General features: G+C 38.6%; 1 protein-coding gene across 2 annotated transcripts in view; it reads right to left on the bottom strand.

The window, feature by feature from the left end:
* OXCT1 (3-oxoacid CoA-transferase 1) overlaps nt 1-12,123 on the bottom strand; it is a 100,431-nt gene that overhangs the window by 16,087 nt on the left and 72,221 nt on the right. For both annotated transcript variants that reach the window (XM_074933080.1, XM_074933079.1), the window contains exon 14: nt 2,155-2,244. In XM_074933080.1, coding sequence (XP_074789181.1) covers nt 2,155-2,244 — 90 coding nt within the window. The remainder of the gene's footprint in view (nt 1-2,154; nt 2,245-12,123) is intronic.

A 12,123-nucleotide genomic window follows, 5' to 3' on the forward strand; every position in this document is an offset into this window, starting at 1 on the left:
CAAAACTTGATGTTCAACAAACTATTACTACTATACAAAAATACTTAAAAGGGATTAAAATATCCTTCATAAGATCATAAACCAGACAAAACTGACTGCAAGAACTACCTATTACAGCAACTCTTTAATATGTCCATTGAAGGTACTGCATGCCTTTCACTGTATTTCCATCCATCAAACCTTGACAGCTGTTGATTTACAGGAGACTTTGGCATCTAATGACAGATTTCTTATTTATTTGGAGAATAAGATGACAAAAATATCCCTATACTAAAAATCCAGCAGACACAACAGACTGTCAGAGTACATGCAGACATTTCTTTCATTCAGTGGCACACTGGGCTTTGAGCAGGATGAAAGATTGCACCTCTGATGCACAGATACAGATAAAATAAGTTTGTGAGAAAATCTTTGGTGTAAAGAATTTAAAAGCTGTGAAAATAAAATCAGATCTGTAAGAAGCAGTCACCCCAATAAAAGACTTCTGACTTTCAGCACTGGTCTCATGTGTCCTCTATTTGCTTGTGTATTAAAAAAAAAAAAAAAAAAAAAGGAAAAAATAAAAGAGGAACAACTGAAAACTGTAACACCAGTGTTTGATTTCCAAACATTAGACCTCCATATTTCATCATCTTCACTTTTGAGCAAACAAGGAGTAGTAGTTGGAAGACCTCAAAAAGAGGCTAGGTAAGAGATAAGAGTGACAAGAATACCCTCCATTTTAAAACAAGAATAAAATGAAAAATCACGTACATAGTTTAGTTTTGGAATGCCTTCTCACAAAAGCAGAAGAAATAATTTATGAAAGCCTATAAGTGGCTCTCTAGAAGTGCACACCAGGCATCCCATGTACATAAGAGTCCAAGTTCTGCATACATATGCCAAAATAAGTCCATGCCTGGACTGTTTGTAACAATGAACCTATCTGTGTATCCACCTTTTTCAGGTTTCAGTACTCCTATTGACAAAAACAACATGCAAACAGCTCCCCCACTCTGTGCTGAAAAAAGATATTGGAGAAAAACTGGCATGAACAATTACACTGTGTGTGGACTCTGAGCCTTAACCAATTTTCACAGTAACTAAAAATTTAGCATAAAAATTTACTCAGGTCATATTAATACCTTAAGTATGTGTCTAAGCAAATGGGTCATTACGTATGCAGTTTTGGGGAGGCTGTGATAGGGATGAGAGTCTTACAGATGAATTTACTTTCTACTTTCATTTACTTACACACATGCACACAGAAACTACTGGGTCAGGCTCAGCTCTAACTGAAAATGTGCCCCTTGAGATCACAGCTAGGTATAAACTCTGAAACTACTGTATTTTTCAACATTTTAAGGTGAAAATTCGTTCTTCAAATTGCATTTAAAAACACACAATATATTTAGCTTTCATATTCACATATTTACTATTGTTTACCATGCAAATTCCTTATGCTTGCCCATATGCATTCTAACAGGGATATTATCCTGAATGATACACAACTAATTCTTACTGCAGACACAACATATAGTTCCCTGAAAACAGAGATTTTTGTCCTTCAGTACATTTTCCCATAGTTTGGACAGCTCAGTTCTAGGAGTTTCAAAAGTCAAGTTTCCTATGACCTTCTGTGGTGTGAGACTGTTTAGATCTATAATCTCCCACCACAAAGAAGTCTCTGGATTAACCTCTGTCACATAGTGATGTAAGGCAGCTTGCATCTCATTATGCCCAAAAGCTCTATTCTATTAAGCTCTCAGAACCAATTTGACTGGCAACTTCAAAGGTAAATATTTTTCCATCATAGCAAGTATCTAACCATGGGGAACCTCATTTTTCAAATTATTCTGAGGCGAAGAGTAAAACCTCTGGGGCAGCATTTACTATAGCTCTGGCAATTGTCACACATTAAATTTGCATGAAGCAACTAAAAAATGTGTGCAGCTTTTAAACATCAAGTTAATATTTCATTTTTTTCCATGGTAAATGATTCACTTACAAAAGGAAAGGAACCACACTAACCTAGCCCTCTGTTGTACCTCCACAATAACCAACAGCAAAACTGTCAAAATCTCACAAAGTAGCAGAATGAATGTAAGTTGTCCTACTTTTTCCTTCTGTTTTTGGTACAAAACACTTATTTAGAAAGAAGCAGCAGAGCCTTACCTTGGCTGAGTGCTCCATGGTGACAACCACTTTGGTCTGCGCACTGGATACGAGGTCCATGGCACCCCCCATTCCTTTCACCATCTTACCCTAAAAATAGATTTTTAATAGAAATGTAACATTTTTACAATTTTTTTTTTTTTTAAAGAATATATTGGCTGCAATGACAGCACAAGATATTCACCTTTCCTGCACAGAAAGCCCACCTATTTCATCGCTACTGTATTCAAATGCTAACATAGCTTCACCAGAGCAAAACCAGCTGTCTCATTCCAGGCTTTGTATGATGTAAATAGGAGAAGAATGATGAGTAGAATAAGGATCCACTGCCATGTCTGGTGCCCTGGGGTGTAACTTAAACCTGAGTAGTACCATTGGGTTAATGGAAGCCCCTACACTGAGGAGTGATGAATTTAGTTCTAGTTATTCTGACATTAGAAAAGCAAAGTGTTCATTCCACTGATAGAGATGTCATTACTTCCTCAAAAGAAACTCTGCTTATGAAATGCAGCAACAAGAACATCTAAGCATTCTCTATCTGCCAGTTTATAAAGCCATGGCTCATATCACTGTATCAGCACAAACCTAACTTTCTGTTCTATTCTAGATGTCTGCAGATGTAATTTCAGAACACGGGCAAATAAATTAAGGTGGATCAGTATTCACTTCTGATAGTCCCTCAAACCAAGCAATAATTTCTGCCTCTGTGGCTCTCTGTTCTCTTAAAGAGTGTCAGAATTACACCTGTTATCACTGCAGCTATATTACGGCTTGGTGTTCAGCTACCTCTGTTCTTACTTTCCATAATGCTACAGCATTCAACCCCTGCCTGCTCCCACCACCTCTAACAGGATGCATCTGATCCTGAAAGGTAAGAGGTCCAGACTTGGCACACTTCTGATGGGAAATGACCTTAAGTACAAAGTTCTATCAGTATGAGCAGAGTAAACATTTTTAGACAGCAATCACTAGACCCCAAAAAACCAAACAAGGCAACAACCTCATATGCTACTCCAGAGTTGCTGAGGAGGGCAGAAGGGGGACCTGAATGATACAAGAGGTTAGTAGGAGACGTGAGGCAAGGAAATGTATAGATTAAATTAATTTCTGTCTCAAGTGTTTTGTATTTGCTGTCTTTTGACTAGGTATTATCTGTAATTAAAATAAATTATGGACAGTAATACAATGTATGATATTTTATATATAAAACCTAAAAGTATATGGTTAAATGACTGGAAAACTTTCTAGTATAAAGCTTTTCTATTATGCTTCCTCTTATTAGCTATGTGATTCAGTACCTTTGCTACTATCAGTACTATGGTCCATGATATAAAACATATGGAAAAGACTTGTTTCATTTAACCTGCCAGGCCAGCAACTTATTGGTCTCACAATCACTGTGGTCTCTTGATCATAATGAAGGAAATATACACACCCCACCCCAAAACCTGTATTTTCTTGCATTTGCACAGTGAAGAATAAAACACATCTTCCTCTATCTATAAACAACCACTTTGGAATTTCTCAGGTCAGATTAATATTTAATACTAATCACATTAATTAACATTACCACTAAATATTTCTTTGCACTTACAAACCTGAAAGGGATGAGAGGACTTACCTCTGTCCTTAACTTCCTTGCACTGCTCAGAACATTCTCCATCCTATCTGGAAATACAGAGCTCTTACAGAGACTGCAGTGACCTCTCAACTGCCTGACAGAAGCTCACTGACCAGATAACGCAGAGTAGCTGAAGGCAATGGATTATCTCCCTAATAACTCAGTATATGTTTGAATTGAGGATTATGCTATCAATACACCTGTTCTGGCAATGCCAATAGTTCATTTATCAGGCCTTTTAGTTCTATTAACTAGTGAAGACCTATAACAACTAGGAAATACCTGAAGAAGTGCTGATGAAGGACAACGACAAATCTGCTGGAGAAGCTGTCATACAGTACTGAAAGAAAACACTCCATCCCCTTGTATACACAGAAGCAGGAAAATGCAAGTTAAGCTGAAGAGAAGGACTTGGGGACCTTTAAACTGCTACATCTGCTCCTCCTCTTTAGGCAGACATATTCTGGTAAAGCAAGTCAATTAAGCATTAACTCCAACTAGCCAAGTAACTACATGCTTTTATTTTGAGGAATATTCAAAGCATAAGAGCCTTACATCGCTCTCAGCGCATCTACCAAATTCCCACAACTTCTACTTTCTACCATACTGCCACAGGGGACAGGTGCTTTCTAAATCTGAATTAAAATGCTTGAGACTAAAAGGTGATTTCCAAAAGACATTTTGTCCCTTTTTGTCTCGGATAAGCATGCAGATCAAAACAGTTCTGATATTTATAAAAACTGCATATTTGCATGCAACAAGCAATTTCTGTTTCTCCTAAATTTTAATAGCATATTTAACTGCACCTGACATAAATCAGACTGTTTTATTGGAACAATTTGCATGCAATATGCAGTCTGTCATGAAAATAAACATTTTCTCCTGAAGACCTCTTGCAACAGCCATGTCTGCTGTGAAATCTCTGAAAAAACCTAGATTGGGTTTATAGTGACAGATATTAGCTGAAGTGGGAACTATACATTTCACTTCAAAAACCATGTTTTTATTTATTTTGACTGATCAGGGCAAATTGCAGACAGTAAAACCGTTAACTTTTGGTTACTTGACAAGGCATTTAGGTGTAATGTAATAGCCTGTACCGATATATGAAATGTTAAGAAATTTGGTACATAACTAGTAAGATGGTTGTAGTAGGCCTAAGAGTTGTCTGTTTAAGCTAAGGAGTTTCTGAGCTGTAGGAATGAAGAAAGAAACTCGCATAAACACAGACAAAGGTCCCAAGGACAGAAGATGTGGAACCATGGCGACAGAAGATAATGTGCATTGTATGACACAAAGGATTAGGCCCAGGCCCTGGCAACAAAAGATAACGGACATCACACGAGGTAAGGTGGGCAACAAAGGATTTAGTCAGAGGGGTCTGGCTTTTAGGGGTTGGCGATTTCGAAACTGGGGAAAAGGTGACAAGGAAGACTACTGGCCTTCCTTCTGAAGACCCCCGAAGACCACCACCTGGAGGCGATGCGCAGGCGCAAGAGTGACATGGTTGTTTTAAAACTGCTGATAAAGTTTTTTTGACTAACCACACCTTAATAGTAAATATGTATGTTTGTGTTGTGCAATCCTATGATTATGTATAAGGTACCTGCATTTAAGTGGTAAATCTAAGGGGCTTGGTGTGCACGCTTGTGGAGGAGTGATACCCCGTGCACCCAGCGCTGCAATAAAGAATGCCTGCTTTCTAAAGCTCTGAGTCTTAGAGAGTTTTTCTTCAACCGGCTTTCCGGTATCAGTACAAAGCTTAATTGTTTTAAACATAAATTCATTTTCAGGTTTCCTGTTCCTTCCTATCATGTTGGGAAGGTCTAGGGTTTGCACACACCCCCCCATTAATTTATTTGAGATTATTTTTGTTAGTTCCCAGTTACATTGGTATTGCTAGCTTAGGAAACCAGAAGGAAAGACTTAGTTCAGTGGTAGTGCACTGGTAATTTGAAGCACTATTATAAAGCCCACTTCATCAGAAAGAGCTTGAAGTTAGAAGAAAAGTTTTTTGAATTAGCCATGTACTTCCTGGAAGGTCCAATGTTGGCAATATTTACATAAAGGGTTAGGTAGAGGACAGAAACAAGCTGACAGTTTCCTTGCAGCTTCTGAGTTACCAAAAAAGGTCCATATTGCAGGGAGGAATTCTGCTTTTCCCATTTTGCTTCATCAACAGTTCTTGCTAAATCAGACCAGATATATCTTGGGTTATGAGAGGTGGAAATTCATGGACCTGACGGATTTTATTTTTTTTTTTAATTAAGATATTAATCTCTTTTGCTTCTTGACAGCCATAAAATAATAAAAAATTCTCATAATGCCTAATCATTGCAAAAGAAATTATTTTGTTGTTGTGGTGATGGGACATCTTAAAGAAAGTAGGAGAGAATGGTATATACATATTCTCATCTGACTTCTTCGTATCTGAACAGAATCTGAGTGGTAAAAATACAATATTGAAGAGCCTCAGAAAGTAATTTAGCCTAATAGTAATTCCTAAACAGAAACCTTCCTGTTGATTTGGTCACTTGTGGTATCCAAGACAATCTGTAGCATTCCAGCAGAAGCTTGTGAGTACTCCAAGGTGGGCAAGACAGTAAAGATATTTTTCAAGAGAATGTGAAGTTTTTCCACAATGATATTGTAAGCCAGAAGGATGCTACTGCAAGCAGGAAGCAATTTATAAGGAACTTTAAACAGGTTAAAAAACAGGTGGCTGAGAATAAAGAGCTAAATTCAGGAAACTTCAAACAATATTAAGGTCTTGATCCATGCTGGTGTCTTAACCTTCCCTCTGTATTCCCAGGGGGAAGGACTTTTCTTCCATAACTGAATTTTATAGCTACTCCCAACACTAAAGGTAAGGTAAAATGCATCTGAACTGATCTGTTTATGTTAAAAGAACATAATCTTTTGAGACAAACACATATCACATCAACAGCACAGCAAAGCAGATGCTAATGACATGTTCAAGAAACCATGAAAACTTATTAGTGGTAAATGCAGAGTCTGAAGGATTAGAATGCAGATGAAAAGAAAAGCTTGAATAATTTAATTTAAAATTGAATATCAAAGGACAGATGAGGTGAAAATGTATACCCATTTGAAATGAAACTGAGCTACTTCCCTATCAAGAGTCCTTGACCATGTTGCCAAATGCCCTCATACTATATTAAATAAATAGCATTTAATCTGAAATTTCTCCTTCCTTCCATTAAATAAGAGAATACATATGCCTCACACTATGCTCAAAGTTAGTAAAACTACGATTTCAAAAACTCTTACAGAAGATAATGAATGCTTCTAGTTTAAATTACAGTCCTCATGCAGGCTTCCCATTCAATCTGAATTTTCAAGCATCCCCCTGGAAGACCTTCAACAAGCTTCTGACAATGAGAGAGTAAAAATTTTAAGAATGTCAGTATGATCTCTGACGGCCGCAGATGCAGAGTAGGTGGCAGGTACAGAATCCACTGCCAATCTCAGCTTCCTTATGAAAAGAAATAATTGTATTGTGCCAGAGCAACTGGAACAGTATGAACTCTACACAGAAAAGCAGAAATGAAGGTAATGCAGTGGATACAAGACAGTTCCATCACCACCATTAATGGTGTGCAGCTGCAGTCAAAGGGAAAAATTTAGGACCCCTTTGAAGTTTTCTGCTCTGCCCCTCTGTGTAGTGGTATGTATGCACTACTAACATGTATCAGTCACACAGGTCTCCCCCTCCCTCTGTACAGGTACTGTCTATCTTCACAGATGTGCCAGCTTCAAATGACATTCACAGCACAAGTAAGGAGGTCATCAGAATCATATATATAACTATCTGACAAAAATACCTCATCAATTGTGGTAATGTTACACGAGGTTTTTTGTTTGTTTGCGGGGATGCATTTAGCACAGAATTTAGCTTTGTACAAAAAAGATACAAATCAGAAGGTAAAATTTAAAAAAATTACATATGCATAAATCTAACGTATGAAGATGATAATCCTTTGCCCATTGATAACAGTCCTGTCCAGTGTTTAAAGGAAAGAAAGGTACATTTATACTTGATTCTAAAATGAAAGTCACAACTTCCAGATTTCACTTCTAATTTTTTCAGCGAAAAAGTGTGATGAAGACTATAGCAAAAAAGATGAATAAAGCTGAATAAAGATGTAAGGAAGAAATGCTTCCCTGTGGGGGTGGTGAGACACTGGAAGATGTTGCCCAGAGCAGCTGTGGCTGCCCCCTCCCTGGCAGTGTTCCAGGCCAGGCTGGACGGGGCTTGGAGCAACCTGGTCTAGTGGAAGGTGTCCCTGCCCATGGCAGGGGGGTTGGGACTAGGTGATCTTTAATGTCCCTTCCAAGCCAAACCATTCTATGATTCTATGACACCTAGATGAGATTTTATTCCAAGAATATAGCTGAATAAACATTACCAAGAAACACTGGGAAATCATTAACAGGGTTTTTAAATTAGTGAAGTTGATAATGCAAGAACACAACAAAGACTGGACACTGGCTGAATGCAACAAAGCTAAGCACACTCTACATGCGCAACAAGGTGAAGATTTTTTTAAAGGACGTCCAAAATAAAGATTTAGTTGTATGGCTTAGCCATGCAGAAAATGACCTGATTTTCAAGAGTGATAACCAGATATCTAAGACACATCTAATGAAAATCAAAATTTAAAAGTAAGCATAATTTTTGAAAGAATAGAACATAAGTTCTCAAGTGACTGATGCCTCTTGGCAAAATTTATTAGTAACTCTTCCCTAAAATGTAGCATACACAAATATGTGCACTAACTATATTTACATTTTTACTATCCATGAACAGAAAAATAAGACAGCATAAGATATATAAAAAGAAAGATGGTTATTCCTTTATTCTCCCATAATACTAACTTGAAATAACCATTGGCAACAGATTTGAATGACTGAGTGAAATTCAAATGAATACATTGAGAAATTGCATCTCAGGGGCAATTCAAAAGAGTCTGTGACATGCTTCATTGAAATGGATTTGCTGTACAGTGATGAATGTTATTTCAGCCTAATGTTACAGTCAACCCTTCCATTTACCTTCGCATACCATTTCGAAAACACACAGCATATCATGCAATAATTAAATATTATTGCCAACACAATACTAGTCTCACTTGAAAGTGATGGTTCCATATCGTAGTCACAGTTGTTACCACTAACCCACAGATCAGGAGTCTTTTGACATATGCTTGTATTTTCGAGACCGGCAGAATTTCTTCAGCTACTCTCATTATACAGATGCCTAATGCATAGCTGCCACTTCCCACATTGAAAATTTAAGAGCGTATGAATAAAATACCAAGTGAGCTCCTACATTCCTTCCATGCAGTCTGAAGAGAAGTAAACACAAACAAAATTGATAGAAAAAGCTGTCAAAAAGGTGGAAGTAGAGCTAACACAATATGCTCTGTTTCTCCTTTGAGGCTCCAGGACTCTTCCAATGGCAGTAATTATATGCTGCAAGGGTTCTGCAGGGCTTCCAGGCATGTGTTTGTTGGGAGAGAACCAGTAAGCTGGTATACTAGTGTAGGCTTCATTACAAGAAACGTGCACAAAAACCTAGTATCTCTTCATATTAAAATAATATCCCATTGAAATGTAGATTTCCAAGGAAACTCAAAGTAACTGCAGGCCCTGTCCTTTTCATTTGTTCAGCTACTGCTGTATAAACACTACTCAGTCATGTCCTAGACATCAGACAACTTCACATTTCTAGTAAGGGAAACCCAGTTACTGAACATAATTAACCTGCATGTTTTCTACTCATACAGAATTTAGCTAATTTGTAGTGTTTAATTCATTTTACAGTTAATAAATGTGCCTCAAAAATTCTTGCAATGATGTACAACTTGAAACAAAACACTAAGTATGATGCACTCAGTGCAATAGAAATACTAGAAGGGAGTTACCAGTCAGCGTGCTTGGACTCAAAATGAAAATACACCTTGTGCAAAGACACTCCTATTCAAGCAAAGTGGTGAAGACCTGCAACAGGTCTCCTTGAGAAGGCTTACCATGTTCTCAGGCATTCAGTTACGTGTCCTTTCTCCCATCATTAAAAAAAGTATTTTCAAGTCAGAAAAGCTCTTGTGTGAAGCCCTCTACTCTCAGGTTTGGCACTACAAATAATACTTTAAACCAAAACTAAAAACCCTTCCCTCAGTCACATACTCAGCTGGCCTCTGCCAACTTAGTTTCACTTTAAAAATGTCTCTACAAATTAACATGCAGCTTACCTCATGGTCAAAGTGTCCAAACCTGTGCAAAAGATGTACGCTGAAGCTCTGTAAAATAACTCCCAATAATCTACAAAATTATATTCCTAATGCCTTAGGTTATACTGACCTCTACAGATGGTAAATTAAAAGATTTATCAGGAAATTTGAATTGGGTTTCCTTGTATCTTCTCTTCAGATAATCTTTGATTAATCTTAGAATTTTTCTGTATTTTCCTTTCAATTTATTTCATTATTAACACTTTAATCCTTTAGGTTTGGCTACTCCAAGTCAGAGCATTAAAAATTAACCCTGCTTGTTCTAAAATTCAAGGATTTATTTTTTTTTTTTCCAAGAACAACCCAGATTTATGTATCCAAACTGGATCACCCTGCACAAATTACATCACCCTCTTCCTCAGCCCCCTAATTGCATTACCTTAGATATCAAAACATAAATGTTGTATTTCATCAGAATATACAAAGCTAGAGTTAATTTTCTTCCTCAAGATTTTATTTGGTTTCTATTGTTTGTAGGGAATACAGATGTTAAATACTATCAGCCCTGGTATCATCCCTGAGGCTGCTGCTTGTTAACTAAACTGGTTAACCAGTCCTCAGTCCTCTTCTATGGTGGGTACTACCCACCCTTCCCCAAATTCTACCAGTAGCCATAGAGACCATACCACTAAAGTCTAAGGCAAAGATGTTAAGTACCTCAGCCTTCATCCAAATTCACAGAATAATTTAGGTTGGAAAAGACCTTTAAGATCACTGAGACCAATCTTAAACATAACACTTGCCAAGTCCACCACTAAACCATGTCTCTAAGTGCCACATCTACACATCTTTTAAATAACTTGAGGGATGGTGACTGCACCACTTTCCTGGGCAGCCTGTTCCAATGTTTGAAAACCCTTTCAGTGAAGAAATTGTTCCTAATATTCAATCTAAACCTTTCCTGATGCAACTTGAGGTTGTTTCCTCTTGTTACTTGGGAGAAGATACTGACCCCCACCTCACTACAAACTCCTTTCAGGTAGTTGTAGAAAGCAATAAGGTCTCCCCTCAGCCTCCTTTTCTCCCGGCTTAGCAAACCCAGTTCCTTCAGCCGCTCCTGGTAACACTTGTGCTTTAGACCCTTCACCAGCTTTGATGCCCTTCTCTGGACATGCTGCAGCACCTCAATGTCTTTCTTGTAGTGAGGGGCCCAAAACATGGTATTCAAGGTGCAGGCTCACCAGTGCCAAATGCAGGGGGACAATCACTTCCCTAGTCCTGATGGCCACACTGATACAAGCCAGGATGCTGGTGGCCTTCTTGGCTACCCGGGCACACTGCTGGCTGATATTCAGCCAGCTGTTGACCAACACCCCCAGGTCCTTTTCCACCAGGCACCTTTCCAGTCACTCTTCTCCAAGCCTGTAGATTCACATGGGATTGTTGTGACCCAAGTGCAGGACTTGGCACTGAGCCTTGTTGATACAATTTTATACAATTGTCATACAATTGGCCTCAGCCCATTGATCCAGCCTGTCCAGATCCCTCTGTAGAGCTTTCCTACCTTCAAGCAGATGAACACTCCCACCCAACTTGGTGTCCTCTGCGAATCTATTGAGAGTGCACTCAATCCCCTCATTGAGACCATTGATCAAAGGTATTAATCAGAACTGACCCCAATACTGAGCCTTGGGGAACACCTCTTGTGACTGGCTGCCAACTGGATTTAACCCCATTCACCACCAGTCTTTAGGTCTGGTTATTCAGCCAATTTTTACCCAGTGAACAGTATATCCATCCAAGCCATGAAGAGCCAGTTTCTCCAACAGAAGGCTGTGGGAAATGGTGTCAAAGGCCTTACTAAAGTAAACAACAATCCCAGCCTCACCCTTACCCTCTAAGCAGATCACCTTGTCATAGAAGGAGATCAGGTTAGTCAAGCAGGACCTGCCTTTCATAAACCCATGCTGACTGGGCCTGATCACCTGGTTCTCCTGTACATGTGATGACACTCAAGATGGTCTGCTCCATAACCTTCTCCAGCACTGAGGTCAGACTGACAGGCCTGTAGTTCCCTGGGATCCTCCTTCCAGC

The sequence above is a fragment of the Athene noctua genome, chromosome Z (genome assembly GCF_965140245.1).
Source record: "Athene noctua chromosome Z, bAthNoc1.hap1.1, whole genome shotgun sequence".
NCBI lineage: Eukaryota > Metazoa > Chordata > Aves > Strigiformes > Strigidae > Athene > Athene noctua.